This window comes from Saccostrea cucullata, unplaced genomic scaffold, assembly GCF_032062105.1.
Source record: "Saccostrea cucullata isolate Sc308-1 unplaced genomic scaffold, CSIRO_AGI_Scuc_v1 ctg1866, whole genome shotgun sequence".
NCBI lineage: Eukaryota > Metazoa > Mollusca > Bivalvia > Ostreida > Ostreidae > Saccostrea > Saccostrea cuccullata.
Genome location: NW_026918424.1, coordinates 7,503 through 30,795, shown reverse-complemented (window position 1 = coordinate 30,795; position 23,293 = coordinate 7,503). Strand labels below are relative to the sequence as shown.

The 23,293-nt window shown below is 34.1% G+C and overlaps 3 protein-coding genes across 3 annotated transcripts; 2 read left to right on the top strand and 1 right to left on the bottom strand.

Moving 5' to 3' along the window:
* Positions 1-20: 20 nt before the first annotated feature.
* LOC134265022 (plasminogen-like) lies at positions 21-20,206 on the bottom strand. Its single transcript, XM_062747268.1, has 6 exons — positions 19,769-20,206; positions 15,261-15,497; positions 11,647-11,875; positions 10,746-11,071; positions 773-1,003; positions 21-350 (listed from the first exon to the last, which is right to left on the bottom strand). The coding sequence occupies exons 1-6, from the start codon at positions 20,091-20,093 to the stop codon at positions 106-108; spliced, it is 1,593 nt and encodes a 530-aa protein (XP_062603252.1). The 5' UTR covers positions 20,094-20,206; the 3' UTR covers positions 21-105.
* Positions 7,583-10,752, top strand: LOC134265106 (E3 ubiquitin-protein ligase TRIM71-like). Its single transcript, XM_062747345.1, has 2 exons — positions 7,583-7,646; positions 8,601-10,752. Exon 2 carries the CDS (start codon positions 8,622-8,624, stop codon positions 10,281-10,283), a length of 1,662 nt encoding a protein of 553 aa, XP_062603329.1. The 5' UTR covers positions 7,583-7,646; positions 8,601-8,621; the 3' UTR covers positions 10,284-10,752.
* Positions 20,207-21,479: 1,273 nt separating the features above from the next.
* On the top strand, positions 21,480-23,013 carry LOC134265036 (uncharacterized). Its single transcript, XM_062747287.1, has 5 exons — positions 21,480-21,639; positions 21,812-21,908; positions 21,998-22,129; positions 22,441-22,505; positions 22,651-23,013. Exons 1-5 carry the CDS (start codon positions 21,544-21,546, stop codon positions 22,855-22,857), a joined length of 597 nt encoding a protein of 198 aa, XP_062603271.1. The 5' UTR covers positions 21,480-21,543; the 3' UTR covers positions 22,858-23,013.
* The last annotated feature ends 280 nt before the right edge of the window (positions 23,014-23,293 follow it).

Genomic DNA, 23,293 nt, shown 5'->3' with positions numbered 1-23,293 from the left:
AAAGGAAATCTTTATTTAAATTGTTCAAAAAGCTCCATGTTTGGAAAACATATCATTTCAAATGAAGAGAAAAAAGCATAGTAGAACACTAAATGTATTGCAATTTTAACATTTTGGAATTTTACAATAATCAAATTCATATCGTCCCCACACTGTGTAACACCAGGGACCTTTCTTTTCTCCAAAGGGATTTCTGCAGTAGTTTTCTTCCTGCTTGAGAATGGTGTAGTCATGGTCCCGGGGGTACTTATCCCCCCACCTCTGACACTCTATCCCCGTGGCGGTGAAGTTCACTGTACCAAAGTAGTCTGCTCCTCTCTCTGCTGTTAGACACTCTCGTGGTGCAGTCACTGTAAGAAGATAATAAATTTAATATAAATAACTCATTACTGTACTGTAAAAATTGCAATTGTCAACTAAACTTTCTTATGCTTATTACAGCAATGCATATTGTACATCCTATATTATATTGTGATGTTCAAGGGGTGTCTGAAAGGGTTTTTAAAAAAGATAATTCTTTTGGATTAATGGCCGTTTTAGATTCCATTGTTTTTTCTCTGTCTTAAAAATCTTTGGATTTTGCTGGATTTTTCTCATACACTTTGTAGAGATTGCAAATGCAACTTAAGGCAGTGATGTAGCATTGTTTTTGAAAGTGGGGGGAGGGGGGCAGCCAGAGAAAAAAACTTGAAAACTGATGCTTCTCGACTGAAAAGAAAGATGTTAATCTCACCAGCCAAACTACCTAGTAACCTTAGTGTAGGAAACATACCGCATTTTGGAACAAAACAGTAATTCCAGGGTTTGTCTCCCTTTGTCGTATAGCACCACGGGCCTTTAGCGTATGCTTTAGCAGGGTTTCTGCAATAGTTGTGCTCACTTGAGAGGTGCTCGTAAGTGTGTTCATTGGGATATTGTTGATCCCAGCGCTGACAGAGTACCCCGTCCACAGTCCTATCCCTTGTGCCTGTGTACTCCCATCCCAGCATACTCCGCTTACAGTCTGAAACGAGAACTTACTTAAATTTTATAATTTAATAATAAAATGCTTTATAGAAGACAGGTAAGTGCAGAGAGAAGAGTTTTATCTTCCAGATGAGTTTTTCAGTACGTTTAAACACGCTGAAATACGGGGTTTTTCACAAGGCCAAAGATGTTGAAAAAGAAATCATAGTAACTTTTGTAAGAAAGCCTTAGGTGTGAAATTGGTTGTGAAATTATGTACCCGAACAATATGTTGTATTATGAATTAGGAAGATTATGATGGATACCTATGGAAAGGTATCTTTCAAGGAAAACTTCAAATTTTGAAATATGGCTTATATGGTGGCATATTTATGTCCCCTAGATAATTAGATCATGTTAATAGCCATTCTCTGTAACCACTTGAACTTCGTTGCCACGCATGGTCACCGATTTTGATGAAACTTCACCCAAGTTTAGTACTTGACACCAGAAACAAATGTCAAACAAAATATCGTTGCTAAGTGTCTCGGTTGCTATGGCAACAGCCGGAAAAGTTTGAAAAATCGAGATTTTCAGCCACTTGACTGTGGCTTAATAAAAACTAGAAAAAAGCAAACAAACCATTCTCACAGAAACATGACACCTTGATGTCACTTATACTGTAAAGAAACTGTTTAGAATATATCTCTAAGTAAGTGGTAACCAAGGGTACATTTGGAATACATTTAAAATGCTGAAATATGCTGAAAAACACTCCGTATTCACTAATGGTAGGTGTTTCTTGCTCAAACTCAATCAACGACTTAAGAAAAACAATAAAAATGTTTGACCTTAAGTATATAAGTATAAGGAATATTATTCTATAAATAACTTTTATGGTTGCCATTGTAACACAGTGTAACCATGCAAAACCAGTATCTAAGATTGGGTTAATGCTACTGTCTTGAGGAAAAACATCAAAATTCAAGACTGGCAAATATGCATCCTTAGGATCTTGCATCACCAAAACCATAAGAAAAATTGGGTATAATTGCTACTTTGCAGTGTAACAATGGAAACAAAGTACCAGTGCTTAAAAGTGAATTATTTTTCGCTGCATTAAGAATTAAATTGCCATATAATCAAGAGAAAGAACTCAGCTTGAATAGTACTTATCTGTTAGAACTGAAGTTGAATATCATATATTGAAAAAAATTGATGAAGAAAACAACACTGTTGCTATGCTTACCAAGAAGGTAAAATGTTCGATTTTTTTAACTTTATATTAATATTAAACCCTGTGTGCCAACTTCTTGCATCCACTCACAGGCCTTTAGATCACTTAGAAAAAAATTGAAGTGTTGAAAACAAAATACACACATATTTTTTTAAGCGATCCAAAGGCCTGTGCATCCACTTAGAGATTGGATGATAGTCAAAATTAAAAGTCAGGTTAGCTGTTAATAAATATCAATCATAAAAATTTTGGGAATCTACATCTAAGGGTACGTATCCAAGGAAAGAAAATATTTTTCAGGTTTTTAAGCATATATTTTCTGCTTATTTTCATAGCAACGCTCTACTTAAAGAATCTAATCTGAATTTTAAAAATACAGAGTGTTACTTTGAAGGCTCTCTGTGGTATAAAAACCTTGGCAACCATTGCCAACCAAAATAAAATATCATATTTTGTTCTTGGTATATGTTTCAAGGCTCTTTTTTCTATTATTTGGTCACATTTCATCCTATAATTACTTTTTATCTTTACGTGTATGACTTGATAAAATTCAATGAATATTTTTTTTTACTTTTAAATATTTTGTTACCATAGTAATGTATGTAATAGTTGATTTACCAAACATATTCATCATGCATTTGAGACATCGGACCTTCAACTTTTGGAAACAGCCATTGCCAATTGTTTGCTTTGCCGCAAATGTTAACTATGGGGCTCTAAACCTGTTAAAAATGCCATTTTTCGAACTTTAAGACATGTAGCCATGGCAACTATAAAGCATAGCAACCAATATTTGCCTGATTTCAGTTTAGGGTATCAATGACTTTTATCATAAAGAATTTGGAGAAATTCTGAGACTATGCGTGCCACAGCTCCTATATAAAATTTCAAATCATTACAGAGAATGGCTCTTAACATGCAACAATGAACATAATTATGTATATAGACATGCAACATATTTATGTCAACATGCAAGTTAATTATGTTGACATGCAAGTTACCAATCTAATAAGAAAATATAATTTAAATATAGTTAAATTTACTTACTTATACAGGCGTTAGTAAGTAAATTTACCCATATTTAAATTATATTCTCTTATAAGATTGGTAACTTGCATGTCAACATAATTAACTTGCATGTTGACTTAAATATGATGCACGTCTACTTAATTATGTTGCGTGTTAACATAAGGATCACTTCATTATAAATAGGGATCTGACCTATAGAACCGTGCTTGGTTTTTTTTCTCTACAAAAAGCTTGTCGATTTCCGTTCCGATTAATGACATTAGGCTAAATACATATAATAATTTGTTTTTCCTAAATTTTTATTTCATTTAGTAGAGGTAGGAGGAACCCTTTCATTGATTTTCTGAGTTTGTTATCTCCATATGTACTAATTGATATTTGTCTTTACTTCTCTTGGTTCATAAAGGTAGTGTCTACTGTCTCTGAAATTCTGTTCTTCATGTCTAGGCCATTTATCCGTGGATGTAATAAAACATGTCATTAATGTGTGCAAATTATATAGGCCTAAATGAAATCCAAGGGAGTGCATTTACTGAAATATGTAGCCAAAATCAATGTGATTTAATTATAATTAAGGAATATATACAACTGAAATTCATCGCAGCTCAATGCTGCCAAGAATACCTGTATTGAGTAAGACATAGTGAGTTATTCTTGTCCTTGAAGAAATTGTGCTTATACTGAGGTTCGTTCCGCCTGACTGAGAACTGTACATTGGATTGTTACGATTTGATATCTCTTTAGTGTTTCTTATATATCAAGAATGGCCATGCATAAAGGATAGATAATTGAAGGAAAAATACACAGATCTATATAAAAAAAAATCTAAATAGTCTTTGAAAAGGTGAAATTTAACAGTTTAAAGTGTTGTACCAGGTGGATTCGAACCCCCGACTTTAAAAAGAAAGTATCCACGGTGCAAAAGTCAGCACTTATATCAACTGAGGTAGTCTGACTATAAATTTCAAGCAGGTGATGAAAATCAGGTTTCCTTATTTTTTTGTAGTTTTTTTGTGAATTTCGACCCCAGGGCAGGGGTGCCCCTAAAAAAGTCTTATCTTAATTTATTCCTTACATCCTAACCTATCAAAATATCACAATTTTATTTAGGGGCAGGCCTGCCCTGAAGGACTTCAAGGCCAAAATTCATGCAAAAATCAATGCTTTTATGGACAAAATGGTTTTTGGTCAACTTTGGAGGTTTATTGTAAAGTTGTAAATAATAAATTTGAGGTATCAAATACAAATTTGAAAAATTTAGACATATATACGGTAGAAAACAACAAATCAAGATTGTTTTCTAAATGTCGTTTTTTTTTTCCGGGAAATTGTTCTCTCCTATAGGTCAATTCTTTTGTTAAAGCGAATACATCCTTTATCTTGCATGTAGTTATGTATCCTTTCTGCAACAGCTGCGACATTCATTCCCGTGCTAATAACCACACTGCTCAACATGTTCTCGGCTACTCGGTTGTTATCGGACACTCGGTGCAAGAAAAACAGTGTTTAGAAAATGTGGGTAATTTTAAATTTCATACTTCAACGATCAATATGTATTTCAGCAAACAAAGTTTATGATCTATGACAGATAATTGATTATACTATCAAAAGCAGAAAACACAAACCAAATCACTCTCCTTCAAAAGATCTACAACTCTTTCAAATGATATTTTACAAAAATTTCGGTATATGTCATCACATTTTAACTTCTGTAGAATTCAAAATTAGTTTATTCTATCAAACAAACTGGTCTATTTATTCTATGGGCAATCAGATACCTTTAGATCAGCAAACTGAGATTAAAAATCCAAATTAAGGGTTAGTAATCAGTCTTTTAAAATGTCTCGTTAGTTGAAAACATGTTATCGTCAACTCGGTTGATGTTGCCGGATACTTCGGTTTTTGAAGGGTGTACGTTATCGGAAACTCAGGTTAAAAAGTTTCCTTCAGCTTCATAAATGGATTGGAAAAAATCCATTATAATCTGCTAATCCTTGAAAATAGCAAACGTAAAAGTTTGTTTTGGTATGAATGTATATAAATAAAGTTAATAATTATAAATTTATAATAGAACTACTCATCTGTTCAATCATTTTTCTTGGAAACCGCTTCAGGCGGTTTCAGACGTAAATATATTGTGTTTAATTAATTATAACAATTTTGTTTTAGACTACCGATATACATGTATTTTTTTTTTAAACAAGTTCAATTTTCCCCATGATCCCCGGGGAACTAATTTTTTGTCCAGTAATGTCAATTTATTATCACGTCACAGTTACAAATATAGCAGGTGTGGCTTAAGTAGGGATGCCCCGTATATGAAACAAGTGCCCGTGATTGTGACGTCAGCACTTATGTTGCTCCGCAGAAGAACGTTAACATATTTTTTAGAAGCTTAAAATAGAATCACCCAGTTTATATTACTTTTTTTAATACTTGATCATGTGATCTTGTGTCAATCAGACAGCTGCCAACATTAAGAAAAAAAATAATAATTCTTAATTCTTTTTTAATACAATGTAATTTGGATATGTAGTAGATTAAAGAGACTTATATCCTTTAACAAAAAGCATCGTCCAGAAAAAAAATATTTAAAAAAATAATAATAATTTTAAGGGAGCCGACAGAAATTTTATTGTGTTAGAAACACTTTAATTTAAAAAAAATATATAACTTATTTTCCAACCGTTAAAATACCTACTAGTATTTAGATGGAAGGGGTGCTGGTTGTTTCACTTCAGTTCCTGGTATGTTTAACTTTTTCTACAAACAGTTATTTGCGTTTTTAATTACAAATGGAGGGAAGGGGGGGGTGCCAGAGATTTTTTGCTTTAGTATAAACATCCAATAGCAATGCAAAATCCATGTCACCCCCCCCCCCCCCTTCCATCCGAGCATTAGCTCTATCTACACATTGAATTTGAGCGCACTGCGTGATGTGACCGTTCATCAGGGGGTTCTTATTCCTTCTTGGTACGTTAAACAACCTCCGATGTTTTAGAGATCTCATCATCGCTGAAATCTACTCTGTAGAGTAGATTTCGGATCGAAAACCCTTGGCTAGCGAATTTGTAGAGATCCATGTTTACGATTTTGTAATATTTTCAAGTCAACATCTTTTCTCCTCAAAATTTTGAATTCTATGCCATATATTTTGGTCTAACTACCTATTTGGAAATTCATCTAACCACCCTTGAGTTTAAATTCTTTAATTGCTTTACATGGATATACCAAGTTTATAAATGTATTCGTGTTCGAAAGGTTGTGAGTTTGAATCTCGGCGGCGACTGACGTAAGTCGATAAAAACGAGTAGCAACTGTTCCTTCGCCATGCGCTCAGCACCTTGATTGTATGTTGTTTAACGCCCTCTTGAGAAATTTCCAGTCATATGGAGACGCCGCCACTTGCCGGCGGAGAGCTTCAAAATTTGTCATATATTCAGTACTCAGGGCCATTGAGCAGTGAGGGATCTTTTTTGTGCTAGCACCCACTTCGACGTCCCACTGTGGGATACGAACCCGCGACGTAAGGATCGACTCCTTACTTGGCGACTCTAGAGCAGACACTCTAATCACTGCGCCACGCGGGCAATCTCGGTACCTTGAAATGAAATTTAAAACTTATACCATATTTTCGAACAAGTCAAGATCATGCAGGTTTCAGTGAGAAATGCCAAAAAAAAGCACTCATTTTTTAAAAGTTACATATTCTTAAAAGAGGCAAATTATAGCCAAAAATTAGAATTTCGTGCCAGCCACTTTAAATATTTAGATTTCATACGGATTTCTGTCGTTTCTTTGCGTTTTTCCCTAATCTATGACAACCTTTGTTTCTGATAACCAAAACCGAGATTTCCGATAACAAAGTGCATTATTCAACCGTATTTCCGATAACATCCTGAAAGTTAAAATTGGTAAATTTTTGACCTTTAATTACATATTCTCAAGATTCTGACGAAGTCTTCTTGTGGACAATCATTAACGCAAGGTAAATATAAGGATTTTGAAGAAAAAAAGCTATCTACTACAATGCCAATCGGAGAAAAACTCGCAAAATATAACAAATTTGACTTTTAAAGCCTTCCAAAGGCTAACAAATGCTATGTTAATACGTATCGAGGCTTTATTTTGTATCCGTATTCATTTCTGTTTACAAAAATCACGATGAATATTCTCTGTTTCTGTTTTAACAGAGTTTATTTAAAATAATTTACTAACCTGTTAAAAATTGTTATCAACCGAGTGTTCGATAACAACTGAGTAGCCGATAACGCGTTGAGCAGTGTGATAACCAAAGAAAGCATTGTATAGCAAAAAGACTGCACATGCGCACATACCCGCCTGATAGGAAGATTAAACATTAAACCGAAAGTAAATTTTGGGGTGGGGAGATAAAAACTTCTTTCTGTTATCCTCTGGGGGTTGGAACTAAAAGGTAAAGCAGTTCATATTTATTATGTAGTTTATCACTAGTGAAACCAAGTTGTCCAATTATGTAGACGTGCATCATATTTAAGTCAACATGCAAGTTAATTATGTTGACATGCAAGTTACCAATCTTATAAGAGAATATAATTTAAATATGGGTAAATTTACTTACTAACGCCTGTATAAATAAGTAAATTTAACTATATTTAAATTGTATTTTCTTATTAGATTGGTAACTTGCATGTCAACATAATTAACACCGTTCATCGAAATTTAAAAAAATCAATGCATTAAATTAGGTATCTTAGTGTAGTCTACTTGTGCGCCAAGTTATATTGAAATCACAGGTACTTGTGGACAGGACAACCCCCCCACCCCCCGATATTCAACCCCGGGACTTATTGGACATTTTTTTCAAAAATTATATTAATTCATGGTTTATTCTTTGATAGAAAAGATGATGCTAACTAAATATTTTAAAATTCAATAATATGCCTAAAGCGGTTTTAATTTTATGACGCTAGTCCACGAACTTTTTGATAACCCCTCGTATCCTTTATCATTGAGAAAAGCAAGACTGCAAAGCAAAACGACAAGGCAAATGTTGTCCATGCCTTTTTAACTTATGTGTGGATTACACAGCAGACAAAATTTAATGTTATTTTTTTTTTTTTTAAATGTCTAATTAAGTTCTATGTGAAAAAATTTGGAAAAGGGGATTCTTTTAAATGAATAAATGTTTTTAGAACTTGAATTGGCAAACAGCTGTCTATCAAATTCATACTGTGCAACACTGACCATGAAATCATTTGAGTATGTCTTGACAGAAGAATTTCATATAAAGTAAATGAATATTAAAAACCTTGAAGTAATAATCATGCCGTGTTTCAAATACATTTCTTAAATATATTACCCCTATATGTTGTTGTTAAATATTGATTTTTTTAACATATAATTTTAGTTCCACTTCCTGAGGCAGACAATGGCTACTTCAACTTCTTGGGCACAGGAGATTATCACTTGTGACCTTTGTCCTAAGCCTACTCAGCAATTTTGTAATAACTGTCAAGTGAGTTTATGTGTGGACTGCGTCGGTAAACACGTAGACAAGTTCAAGTCTCAAACACATGACATTGTTCATTTCACCAAAAGAAAGATACAACTGGTGTTTCCTGAGTGTAAGTTTCACTCCAGTCAGAGATGTGAGGCTCATTGTCAAGAATGTGATGTCCATGTGTGTCTGAAATGTATTCTAAGTTCTCATAGTGGGCACAAAATTGTGGAAATGCAAGAGATTTTCAATAAAAAGAAAACGGAAATTGAAAATGAAATCAAAGAAACTGAATCAACTATTATTCCCAAGTACGAGAAGAAGTTAAAGGATACAGAGGGAAAAATATCTAAAATAAAAGCTAAATTTGATGAACTGGAAAAGGAAACAGAAAAACACAGACAACTATGGCACCAAGAAGTCGACACTATCTTTAACAAACTGGGTTCCTTGATCAAATCCATGAGAGAAAATTATCTCACTCATATAGAATCTTACCAGACTAAGCTAAATAACCTTATTCCAGATGTGGTCCATACAGTTAAACAAACCAACGAAATTCTGAAGGCAAACAGGGTGTCCGAAATCATCTGCCACAAATCCAAACTGGAAAAATACAGAAACATACCTGCTGATTTTGAGGATGTCAACATTCCTTCACTAAATACAAAAACAGTCCAAGGGAGAGAACTCAGCATAGACTTAGGAGAATACAAGGCTATATTAACACAGCAGTCACGATCTCATCTGACAGGTGAAACGTCATATTCTTCCAGCAAAGAGCTGCTTAAAAAAGCCAAAGTTGTTGCTACCATTCCGACTAGTGACAAGCCTACATACAGTGTAGCTTGTTTAGGAGCAGATGAAGCTTGGGTTAGTGGTCAGAAGAGAATCATAAAGCGACTTAACATAAATGGATCTGAAGTGGACTCTGTCATTGTCAGAGGCACAGGCCGATTTAAGGATATCTCAGTGACAATACAAGGAGAACTGATATACTGCGACTCCGATAATGAAACTGTGAACATAGTCAGACATGGGAAGACAGAGACACTTATCGCCCTTCCAAATGGCTGGTGTCCATGGGGACTGTGTTGTACCATGTCAGGAGATATCTTGGTCAGTATGTCTTATGACAATTGTCTCCAGAAAGTTGTCCGATATCAAGAAGGAGCAGTAAAATATGAAATTAATAAAGATGAGGATGGCATGCCGATCCTTAGCATAGGGGCATATATAAATTATGTAGCTGAAAATGGAAATGGTGATATTTGTGTGTCTGACAGTAATGCTAGAAATGTGGTTGTGGCGGACAAATCTGGGAGAGTTCGATTTCGATATGACGGTTCACCAGCTAAAAGAAGAAAATCACTTGATCCTTTACATATTGCAACAGATTCTATGAGGCAAATCATAGTGGCAGATGAAAATAATGACTGCCTACACATCTTAGATCAGAATGGGCAGTTCCTGATGTGTGTGGACAACTGTGGACTATATCAGCCTTGTGGATTGAGTTTAGATAGTACGGGGCGGTTATGGGTAGGACTTAAAGGTTCAAAAGACTTGAAAGTTATTCAGTACACGAGATAAAATGTATTGCTTATAAACTTCGCCAAAAATCCATGGATGGAAATGGACTTCAGAAAAAAGTTATGGAAAATTAATTTCTAGCATATACCTTACATCTGAATCTGTAAATAATGCTATAAACATACTTGATGTAAAAATCACCCCTCTGTGCATTGTGACTTTATCGAGAAAAGAGCTCTAAGTTGACATCATAGATGTTTGCCACATTATGCAAACCATTTGCAATGTTATAATTAAATATTTCATTCGCTGAGTTTTTTTGTACTTATCAAACTGTGAAATTGATTTGACCCCGAATCCTATCGAGTTTCGTGAAATAAAAATTGTTGCACAATAAAAAATAATTTTAAGCTTCAATTTGAGTCAAACTGAAGAAAATAATGATGATAAGAGTTATCGTTCATGGCTGAGGAGCGTATAGCCTTAATCTGACAAAGCAACATGCAAAAATTAAAGCCTTACCGTCAGACACATAGTACCTGTAACCAGGCGATTGGACAAGATTTTGAAAGTCGACCTCTCCTGCGAGTTTACAGTGTTTATTCCCTCTGTTGATGAAGAAAGACGAACACAGGTAGTGTTCCAAGCACTTCAAGCCACACTGACGAACAGACACACCGGTGAACTCCGCTAGAACTTTTTTCATGAGAACTTTTTCGTCTGCCTTGGGCAGACGATGAAAAAAATCATCTCTGAAATGAGATCCGTACGATTTAAAGACTACGATGACGACAACGAAAGGGAAAGAAATTAATGGCATCTTGGTCGTCATTTTGAAAATCCCCTTACTTTATGCGTAGTGTTGAGGTTCAGTATAATTCTTCACAGGTACGGAAGATGCATTCATTTGCACAATAAACAAACTTTAATGAATTATGTTATCTCTTGGGATGCAAGTTTTGAGAGTTTTGGTTTGGAGCTATTTGATTGTCAATAATATTTATTTAAAGTAGCTTGATTTAATCATTATTAATCTTAGAAATTTGTAGAGAATATTACTCGTATATCTGCATTTGGAAAGCACTGTGGCACAAACCCCTAGATGAATACAGAAAGTACAATGAAAACGACTTTATTTAAAAAAAAAAACGATATAATTGAGTAGATACACTGTATAAATACTCTTCAATGAACAATGTTCCCTTAGTGGCCTTTTTTGCCCCGTTTAATGACATTCGAAGTATTTTGAATATCATGCTTAAATTTCTTCAATTGATTACATTTTCTATTTCACTTAATTACATACAATTTGCATATTGATATATAGGTCTATTTTTCAATATTTGTAATCGTAATCCTTTCTCCTCCAGCATTCCATTCTAGTTCATATTGTATGTCTTTAAAAGAAGTGCCCTTTTAACACAGAGTAATATTACAATAGTCCCAGTTTGTCCTTGTATAACACCATGGATCATTCTCTTTTCCGAACGGGTTCCGACAAAAATTAAAATGATCCGAAAGAAAGGTGTAAGAGGGATTTTGATTGGTTGTATCTGACCAGTTCTTGCACAGATCTCCAGATTTGGTCATATCTGTCGTCCCATAATAATCCGCTCCATTTTGTGTTGTTTTGCAGTTTCGGGAAAAATCATCTGAAAGGAAAAAAATGTTGTTTGTGAGACACCGATGTCCCCGTATGATAGCATATTGCGAAACTTTTTTTAAATGCAAATGAAACTACAAAGTCAAGAAATCAAAAAACCTTCAAAGAAAGGGCTTGTATCAATAGATATATTTGTAAAGTATTGAAGTCCAAGAACCAACCATCCGAAAGTTATGGCCAAGTTTTATAAAAGTGGATCAAAAGCCAAAGTCAAAGGTCAAGATACACAGGAACATGACTTGTCACAAGATACATTTGAACTAGGAACTAGAACAGCCCTCGCATCATCTATTAAAAAGTAATGGGCAAAGTTAAATTTTTTTAATAGGTCAAGGTCAAAGATCCATATATAGTCTAACGGAGGACACAACCGACTCAAGAATTTAAAAGGAAATCACCTGTTTTTATGAGCATGAGAAGAAAAATTGAACATTTATTTTCATTATTTTGTAAAAAACTATCTAAATGCAAAGAAGTGCAGTCATATCCCCCCCCCCCCAAAAAAAAAATTCAAAAGTTGTTTTTCTGGTTAAATGTGGTCTCTGGCAACAGTTTGTCGGGAGGTCAACATTACTGCTACATTGCCAAAAATTTCAACTCATTACCGCTATATTTTTTCAGATTTTCGACCGATCATTACCGCTACATTTTCCCGGCCAAAAACAACTCATTACCGCTACCTATTGAATCAGTCCAAAACAACTCATTACCGCTACATATCGATTTAGCAAGGTATGGTTCGGTGTATGAGTTCTAATCAACAGAATTCACTCACTATCTAATCAGAATGAGTATATTTATATAAATAACTCTGCAGTCGAAATTTTAAAATTATTTACCTTCATCTGAACAATATAGCCACAACTGATAAGTAAAATTTGTTACAAATTGAGGGAATGCCGGCTTACTTATCGATGGTTATAAATTTAGAAACCAACAATATGTTGTCAAGCAAATGGCTTTCAAGGCTTTAGCGATAGTGTAAAAAACATTTGACAAAACTTAGGACTTTATCTATGAACAGTGCTTGATTTTCATTTTTTGTGTTTTATGAAATAAAATTGATTTTAATAATGAAAAAAAACATCCTGCTCAAAGTCCTACTTTCACCTCCCCGTGGTGAGCAGGGGAAACAGGTCTTATGCATTTATAGGTTGTACTGTACACGCATATGTGGCTGGCTAACGAAAGAGGCAATGTAGCGGTAATGCATACTTTTTTATGTATCGGTAATGTAAGGTTTTTTGTAGCGGTAATGACTATGTAGCGGTAATGAAAATTTTGAAAATGTAGCGGTAATGAAACGCACCCAGTTTGTCATCGTTCGGTGGATACTTGAATATTTTCTATATACTCAGTACAAAATGGACAATTTTCATATTTATCATATGAGGGAACTATTAACATTGAAATATTAAACATAAAACACATTACACTTTGAAATCACTACCAGAGTAGGCGAAAATGCCTATGTCATGGCTTTTCTTGATATCCAAGGGAAGGTCTTGTCACAAGGAAAACAAATATGAAACCCCTATAACTAATAATTCCTGTGATTTAACACAATTTTTTTTAAAATACAGATCTTACTATCTGATTCAGGAAATAATACTCAGAATACTATTCGATTCGACTTTTCTCAGTGTTTTAAAAGTTTTATAAGATATAAACTCTCGCTCATCAGAGAATATTCACATTGTACACTAAACCTAGCCAGAATACCCCCTCCCCCTTAAAAATGAAGGGGAAAAAACGAAAATTTGACTTTCTTTTATAAAGATCGCTTTTGACGATAGCCAGGCATATTGTATGGCGTATTTGAGCTAAAACGTATTAAAACGAGATTAATTATAGATAAACTTTACGTTCAACTCAAATTAAATTTTTTTTTAGAGAAATCCCAGGCGATTTCTAGCTATTCAAACCATGATAGTGTACTGAACGATTCGCCAAATGGAAAGACGACTAATCTTGTATATTACATTCTGTTTTAATTCTGCTTTACTGATTCGATTAAATATTTATATAGCGAACAAATGAGATTGGATACTTTGAGATACTTAACCTAAATTATGGACAAGGAAAAAAAAAACAGTATTTCATATGAAGACTAGGTTCTTAATTACGTGTTCTGAGAAACACGCCTTAGTTATACTGTGTTCATATGGTGCAAGTTTAAGAAAAAAAATTAACGGTTTTTTTTTTTAAATTCTCCACTTTCGCAAAAGCGAGGGAACATTAAATCTCATTCGTTCCTGTTAGGTTAATATATAAATTTTGTAAATTTTACCCAGCTGTGGTACAATAGAGTGGCATGCCTCTCCACTCTTCATAATGTTAAAGTTCATAAACCCTCTGCTCACTCATATAAAATGTTGCTTGAACCTTAATGATTTTCCAAAAGAACTGTATTTTATAAGTAAAATACAAACAATTATAGCATAGCTTGTTGGGCAAAATTGGACAAAAAAGACACTTCAACCCGACAAATCTATAAAGGAATGATAGACAATTATGTCATTAAGAGTTATCTCTCTTATCAGAGTATCAATAAACCTTAAGGAGGCATTTTCTCTATAGAACATTCATCATGCATTTTTCTTCTCGATTTTTCATTTTCTTGTAGTATACACGAAAGATTAATTTGTGAGTAAAACAAACTATAAGTTCTACTTGCTTAAAACTAAATGCAAAGTGTAATCCAGTGTCTCCAAGAACAACGACTTATAAAACTAAAGTGAAAGTAAATGAGATTTAAAGACCTACAGACTTGGGAGCCGTTGTTATTTCATAAATAATTTTGAATAGGTGATATCACCTATTCGAATAAGCGATATCTTCTATTCAAAATGATAAGGTAATATCACGTACTCGAATAGGTGATATCACTTTTTGGTAGTTTAAAGACCTATAGCCTTGAGAGCCGTTGTTATTTCATAAATAATTTGAAAAGGTTATATCACCTAGTCGAATAGGTGATATCAAATATTCAAATAAGTGATGTCGCCTATTTAATTTGAATAGGTGATATCACTTATCGAATAAGTGATATCACCATATCGAATAGGTGATATCGCCAATTCAAATCAAATAGGTGATATCACGTACTGTATTTAAATAAGTGATATTCGAATAGGTGATATCACTTTTTGGCAGTAAATACAAAAACGGCGCCTCATATGATCCTCACGTCACGAATCCCACTTCGGATGAAATCTCATAAACCGAGGTCCCGTGTCGCAGTAAGTGCTGGCACAAAAAAGATCACTCCCTGCTCTAAGAGTATAGGATGTGGCAAGTGGTGGCGTCTCCATATGAGTGAAAAATTTTCGAGAGGGACGTCAAACAACAAACAACAAAGTGAACAAACGTACAGCATGGCGGAAGTCCACACGATTCCCATCTCTTGTCAGAATCCATTGTAAAACACCACGGACCCTCCTCCTCTTCGCGATCTAAGTGTGTATTTCTACAGAAGTTGTGTTGATCCGAGAGATCTTGGTAGCTATGGGTATGCGGACTCTGTTGGTCCCATCTCTGGCACAGGCGCCCACTCTTTGTTTGATGGATATTCCCATTGTAATTCCAGCCTGCCTTGGACCGAATACAATCTGGAATGAAGACAGTTGTCTTTGTTCAAATATATGTACACTGTATATCTTGATCAAGTAAATTAAGAATGATACTGAAAGTTTTTCAAATTCAAACATGCGCTGTACAGTTATGTTTGATAGAAGCCCATTCCTTTGTGTTCGATACCTATCAAACTTCTAACCCCGAAAAATATTTTCCTGCCTTTACAAAGTGATTCCTTGGAATTCTTTAAAATGGAGAACACTCCTTAATTTAAACTCTTTGGAATTTAATGAATTCCTCGGCTACCAATGTTTTTGATAAATCAGCGCCTGATGTAAAAGGTCCATCGCTCGGAATTTTAGGGTTTATTGGGCTTTGGATAAAGTCAGTTCTGAACAACAGAACATAGCTAATAGCTGTTGAAGGAAAGATTATATTTGGTTTTTTTATTTATATAAAATGTATTATAGAAACAATATATATGAAAGGGCCGAATTGTAATCCTTTGAGCAGGTGAAGTTAAAAATCCGTCTTTCGATCAGCAGCCAGGGAAAAAAACTCCGTAGCATAAAAGACCAGCAGTTTGGAAGACAACGGCAGCGCAACAAAGAAAACTGAATTCTAGTAATAGCAAGAATCGGAAAATGACGGCTTGATGACTTTTAACCTTAACAAATGCGAGGCCATCCACATGTACTCTACTTGTTTCAGTCAGAATTCGGTATTTTCATGCGTTCATAAGCACTTTTTAATTAAACCTGTGCGATGTTGCCTGGCATCTAATGAAAAAGGGTCGCCCGCGTAGCGCAATGGTTAGAGCGTCTGCTCTAGAGTCGGGAGGTAAGGAGTTGATCCTTACGGGTTCGAATCCCACTGTGGGACGTAGAGACGGTCCTTCGGATTAGACCGTATAAACTCCGTATAAACCGAGTCCCGTGTCGCAGTAGGCGCTGGCACGAAAAAGATCCCTCACTACTCAATGGCCCTCAGTGGTGGCGTTTCCGTATGAGTGAAATATTCTCGAGATATGGACGTTAAACAACATACAGTCAATCAATCAATTTAATGGATAAAGGCAAAAATGCGTATTAAGAACAGTCTGGAGAGTGACATATTGGCATTCTCCACATTATCTATGCAGAATTTCAATGAGTATGTATGACACGCCAAAGAAGATGGGCGCATTTGGCGTGTGATCTGCAGGAATCATTTGCACGAAACATTTATGGTTTAAATGTCCATGATTTGGTTGGCTGAACATAGCTGGTCAGATTTTACAACACGTCCATAAGTTTTTTTTCATTTAGTTTTTTATTTCATTTAGTTTGAGAGACATTGTGAATTAAATTGTAACATTTATGTCCGTTTTTCCTAGGGGTACTATAACATAGTAATGTTTCACAAAAAATAAACACCTAAATATTTAAGACATAGATGCACGATACGTGTACATGTACATTATAGAATAGAAGATTTGAATTGATTTCGCTCGAGAACCAAACTGAACCAAAATTTATCTAATTCAAAATTTTAATACATCAGTACATAAAACGAAACTGACAAAATAAACGGTTGTTTGCATGAAAAAAAATTAACGCCCCATGCAAGGCTCGAACCAAAAACTGTTTAATTCGAGTGCACTGAACAGGTAGCCCAACTTACAGAGCTATCACCGCTTCATGTGAATAATTGATTTTAAAAGGACAAAGAAGCACCACATTCACAAAGTTGGATTTTTTTTGGGAAAAGTTCATTTTTCGTGGTCTCCGGGTCTTCTCTCCATTTTTTAAAAATGTGCATTCGTTTCTTTGAATTAAAATACACACAAATAACGTTTAAAAATCATGGAGAGAAGACCCAGAGATAGAAAAATTTTAGAAAAACGTGTTTAAAAATGTACCATTTTGTACCAAATGTCTGATCTGGCCAATTTTTAAGTTATTTTTTTACAAATAAAAGCTCAATTTCGGGAAAATATTTTCCTGATAAATTAAAAAAATGTTAAAATTTCATGTGACATGTCGATAAAATTTTCACTTTTCAATTACGCCCAGATTCCTGCCGAATGCCAATCAAAAGCGCCCACGTTCTTTAAAAAATTGAGCTAAATATGGTTTCACAGTCGATAAACTATGTTTATCGGTTGTAAACTATAGTTTTCGGACTGTAAACTATAGTTAACAACGTTAATCTATATCTTACATCTGTAAACCATACTTAACGCGATAATCTATGTTTCAGAACCGTTAACTATACTTAATACTAAAAACAATCATTTGCGATTGCAAAACATAGATTATCTGATAAATACGGTTTCACGATTTGTTAACTATGGTTTACAACTCTTAACTATAGTTAACGATCTGATAAATATAGTTTCACGATTTGTGAAACTATGATTAACAACTCCTAAACTATAGTTCACGATTGTAAATGATAGTTTACAGACGTGAATCTATGTTTATCAACAAAATCTATTGTTAACGTTTTATTACAGACAGATTAACTTAGATAAGCATTCGTAAACTATACTTAACCGTGAAATATAGTTTTACAGATGAAAAATATAGTTAACAAATTGTTAACTATAGTTCACGGTTTGTAAACTATAGTTTACAGTCGATAAACCTAGTTTATCAACTGTGAAACTATGTTTAGCTCATTTTTGTGAATTTGGCGTGCCATAAATATGAGTTGCACTTATTGCTCAATTACCGAAAAGGAAAATAAATCATTATCAAAGTACGAAAAAATGGATATTTAGTTTTATACTTGCTAACTTTTCATGTCCTGATAATAATATTGTACATAATATAAACGTAAAGATTTTGTACCTTTGAAGGAATAAATCACAAAGAGTTACGATACCACGAGAATAAACGATGAAATAGATATTCATTTTGGTTAAGTTAGAACTGTAGTTGTTAATTCGAGTTGGCAAACTGTTAGACATACGTGATTTTTTTTTAGCTTTAGATATAAGTATAGAATCATAGTTAAGGGACTCCGACCCTCAGCCAGGAAGGACAACTCTTTAATTCATAATTTAATTCAAAAAGTCTTTAAATGAAGCTTGAAAATTAAATCTTTTCATGCAACAATTTTCATTATATGCCTCTCAATGTGCTTCAACGTTCTTTAAACTTCTCAGAAAGGTCTAATTAAAAGTAGAAATTTTTATCCCTAAAAAGCATTTTTAGATACCAATGTTTATCTCATACGTGTTGGTGATACAGGCCGTTGGATAAACTTATGCTTTATCAACGGGTAGATGCTTTATCAATAGCACTTCCGGTTTTGACACGAACCCTCGCTTCAAGATTTTATTTCATTGAAATTTTTATTTGTGAAAATTGTTGCCCTTATAAAATTAATGATAAAGGGTAGCAATATCGTTAAAAGCAAGATGTCAAAGAAGTGTCTTATTTTATCAAGGAACCCGTTGGCTATTTGAAGACAGATGTTACCCCCCCCCCCCCCCCTTAGATCGTTTTCGGAGAAAGTAAAGCCTACATGTACCAGTTAAGTTGTTGTTATAAGACTCCTTTGACATCTTTAGCAATGCTTTCTTATATTATACTACCTAGTAATGTAGGTGTAACTTACCATGGATCAGCAAACAATCTAGACAAAGTCTAGGCCCCTAGCCTTGCCTAGCACGATTTGTACTGCCATCGTAAAAAGAGTTGATTTTCACGATCCCCATAGTCCTAACAACTTTCAGTCAGAAGTTCGTTTGATGTAAAGCTCCAGCAATTTTCACATGATGTTTCCAAAGACACAGATAGCAAATATTCTAAATTTTGAACTCGATCTACTTTCTCTCGACGCATGTAAACATCAACGGTGCTACGTCATCAAGTTATACGTCATCAATTTGATTTTGGCAGTCATTCATGTAGTTTCGCAGGGGAAGTCTCAAAGTTTTGTTAAAACGAAAGTCGTATGAGATAAATAGAACATCTATAATTGTGTGATTTGATATTGGCTTTATCCAACTCGTTGAAATGGTGTATATTCGCTCGGCAAGCCTCGCGAATATATACACCATTTCAACTCGCTGGATAAAGCCAATATCAAATCACACAATATAGATATCCTCTATTTATTAACATGATATGATATTAGAAGTAATTTATGGAGCTTTGCAAAGAACCTCGAAACACATTGAGAGGCATATAATGAAAATTGTTGCATGAAAAAATTTAAAAGATTTCAAGCTTCATTTAAAGACTTTTTGAATTAAATTATAAATTAAAGAGTTGTCCTTCCTGGCTGAGGGTCGGAGTCCCTTAAAGGTACTCACCAGTGGTGATGAAATGTAAAAATCCCGGCGAAGGTCGTAGTGTAGAAACATTGATCGCAGGAGTCAGAATACACCTTTCTTGTACAGGATTGTAGAAAAATGAACGACAAAGAATGTTATTCAGACAAATAGATGCGCAGTCGGACAAACTGTCACAGGCATGATGGTCTGCCAAAATGTTACTAGACGGTTCGAGATTGTTTGCTTCCAGTACACGACTATAAAATGAGGAACGGAAATTCCCGTTTTGTGTCCTTACGAAAAGTGTCAACCACATACACTGAAAGATAAAGGCTGGTCGTAAATAGCTGGAATTAATAGCCATCTTTTCGATTTTCTACATGCACGGGTTTAAATGTTCACCACACAGGTACTGGAAGCAAAAATCCAATTAATATCCTTAATGTGGTAGTTTAATCAACGAAGGTCATCAATTTAATTTCTTAATGAACAAATGTTCAATCCAGTCCCGAAACTCCCAAGACTGTGTACATTTACAGGAGAGAATAGAGATCATCTTGACAGTATAAGCAGCGAACCTATTTATGATACAGATTCTATCTCCCTATTTTAAATATGAGCCGGCGATTTGATAAATAATGCTGCTTGTTGGAAAATTTCAAATAAAAGTCTTTATGGTGTTATTTTTTAAAGGATTCCTTGACTTTTTGAAAGCACCATAGAGAATTGAATATATAAATAGTTTGTCAAAAACTATTCAGCAAAAGAATGTTTAACTGACATCAATACTGCAATATTAATAATGTAATGAATGAAAGATTAACTCTAAAATAAATAATTCAAGCATTTTGAGGGCTTCAGATACAAACTGAGAAGGCTGCTTCTAAAACCTGTCACAGTATACAGCAAAAAATGAGTGTGGCAAAACAGATGATAATTTTTTTTAGCAAATAGACAATTAAAATGCAAATATAAATCAAATTAAATCAATTGTGTTAGTGTTTAAACTGTTATAAAAAATACATTCATGTTGAATTCTTTTTATCAACCGAATGTTAAGATTAGAAAAAAAAAAAACAAATTTGTCAATTTACAATTTTTTTCAAATGATTTTGATCAAGAAGTCCAATAAGACAAGTCTGTTCTCTTTTAAAAGGTAGATATATGTATCTATAGATACGTTTTAAAATCGATTTTAACAGACCCTTAGGCCACATTGCTCACCTCAGCCACGTAGCATCGTTTTTGAAAGGGGGGGGAGAGAAAAAATTATTTTGACTTTTAATACCTTAAAAAGTTGAAAAAAAAAGAAAAATTGCCCATCCTATTTCGTGCATGGGGGTAATAGAGGCCAATTTTTTTCAATGCCAACATCTCTCACATAGGCGTCGGAAGCAAATTGAAATGGGGAGGCTAGCTGTAGATCTGTAGCGTTATGGTTTTATATTCTAGTTTTTCGCACCTAGGAAATATCGATCCTTAGTAGTGCCTGACGCCGTGACGTCAGGCAATAATATACTCGGAAATTATCGTTATAATTGTAATACTTTTTCTTGCAATTGGTATTTATTCATACATGTACTGTTTTCAAAAGTCTGGACGACGTCAATATGTTTCGGCGAAAAATCTGCTTGAATCATACATTTTACATTTTTCCGTATCAAAGACCGTATTCAATTTTACTTGCAATAATGACGTCACAATGAAAACACATCATAGTACAATGACGTCATAATGGTTGCGAACCACTCTTCGTCGTACAGCAAGAAAATAACACACGTTGTAAATCTGTGATACCTATTTTGTTTGCTATAATGGAGAAATTGGGAAGTAAATCTATGGAACAGCGTCTTAGGACAAGCCTGCTTCAGTATTTATCAAGGACAAACACACGGACCATGACCCCAGTTGTAAGCATCTTTTTTATTATCTGATTGTTGTGTAGTTTTGAACAAACCTTAAGAAATAGCTTCATAAACTAATTTACAGCATACATACAACGTAAATTGAAGTTACATGTAATGAAATTTATAAGCAAATACCTGAATATCTATTACCTATTATCATTTTTCATTATTCCAGAGACAGCACATTCTAGAAATTTTAATTTTCCTGTACGGACAAGAAACTGCGAGTAAAGATGGTGGATTTTCATTTTCAAACAGGAAAGACATTGCCGGTACAACATTTAACATTTTCTTTTTTCTTCTAATTGATAAAGTTGATTGTATCACAATTATTATTAAAAAATGTCTTTTTATTTATCAGAAGAACAGAAGAAGTACGTAGTATTTGCCTATCTGTTCATGGAAGCTTTGAAAAAGAATATGATTACAGAGACAGATTTACATACACTTCAAAGAATGTGGACACAGCATATTCTATATTTAACCAAAAGTGGTAAGTTGTTTTGTCAGTTATGTCTTTTAAAACTAAGTTATGGTTTCTTTCTGGTTTGGACCAAAGTGTTAGAGGACTTTTGAGTTAATGTAGAGTTCTTTAAAATCGCCAGAATTCCAGTTTTTCTTTCTAAGTAATAGTTTATGGCTTAAAATATATTTAAATTCTTTTTTTGCTGAATCTGTTGGCGTTTTTAGCATATCTTAAAATAAATTGCTCTTTGAGCATGGAAAGCTAAACTTCTCAAATTATTCCTATTTTGGAAAATTATTTATCTGATTTGCAATTATCAAGACTTTTTGTTTCATTAGGTAAAGACAAAGCAGCTGAAAAATACCTCCGAATTTTAAAAGACAGCGAGGAGGTCATTTTCAATGTAAGTAAATACGAACTATATATTCCAGAAGCATCCTGCTTTGGCATTACGTACTTGTCTTCATGTACCGTGTTTGTCGATCAGCTTAAAAAGATTTTTAATCACTTTTTGCAAAATGTTTTCAATTTGATTTTTCTTATTACAGATAAAACGATTTCAAAGGCAACTGATTAAAACCAAAGATTTCTTGGCCAAGAACAGCTATGGACCCGCCAAGACACAGCAGTTAGACCAAACATTCCAATTCAGAAGATCAGGCTTGTTTGAGAGAATGGGGACACGGTTAAGGAAATTCTTTGGTCAGCGTGACCCTGATGACTTTTTCATGGCCAAGTTTCAGGACGTTAACTGAAATCAGGAGATCTCTGTGTTACGGCAGCCTTGGGACATCTGATTGACTGTAGCTAAAACACTGTTAGTGAAAGTTCAAGCCACAGCACTGATTGATACATAAACTACAACTCCATTACTTTAGAAGTGACTTTTTCATCACCAACATCATAATCACTTTTTTGTTATTATTTGATAGTGGTGTTTTAGTCACATTTTTAATCACTTTTTTTTTATTATTTGATAGTGGCGTTTTAGTCACTTTTTTAATCACTTTTTTGTTATTATTTGATAGTGGCGTTTTAGTCACATTTTTAATCACTTTTTTTTATTATTTGATAGTGGCGTTTTAGTCACTTTTTTAATCACTTTTTTGTTATTATTTGATAGTGGCGTTTTAGTCACATTTCTCATCTCACTTTTGTAGTTAACTAGTTATTATTAGATAGTGGCGTTTA

What these genes read in the sequence shown, in the direction of transcription:
- LOC134265106 (XM_062747345.1), top strand. Translation starts at nt 8,622, where the DNA reads ATGGCTACTTCAACTTCTTGGGCACAGGAGATTATCACTTGTGACCTT.
- LOC134265022 (XM_062747268.1), bottom strand. Translation starts at nt 20,093, where the DNA reads ATGGCTATTAATTCCAGCTATTTACGACCAGCCTTTATCTTTCAGTGT. An exon ending in TTTACATTTCATCACCACTG is followed by an intron (nt 15,498 to 19,768) that starts GTGAGTACCTTT and finishes TCTTCATTCCAG; the next exon opens with ATTGTATTCGGTCCAAGGCA. An exon ending in CAGGTACTATGTGTCTGACG is followed by an intron (nt 1,004 to 10,745) that starts GTAAGGCTTTAA and finishes TTCTCGTTTCAG; the next exon opens with ACTGTAAGCGGAGTATGCTG.
- LOC134265036 (XM_062747287.1), top strand. Translation starts at nt 21,544, where the DNA reads ATGGAGAAATTGGGAAGTAAATCTATGGAACAGCGTCTTAGGACAAGC. An exon ending in AAACAGGAAAGACATTGCCG is followed by an intron (nt 21,909 to 21,997) that starts GTACAACATTTA and finishes TTTATTTATCAG; the next exon opens with AAGAACAGAAGAAGTACGTA. An exon ending in GCGAGGAGGTCATTTTCAAT is followed by an intron (nt 22,506 to 22,650) that starts GTAAGTAAATAC and finishes TTCTTATTACAG; the next exon opens with ATAAAACGATTTCAAAGGCA.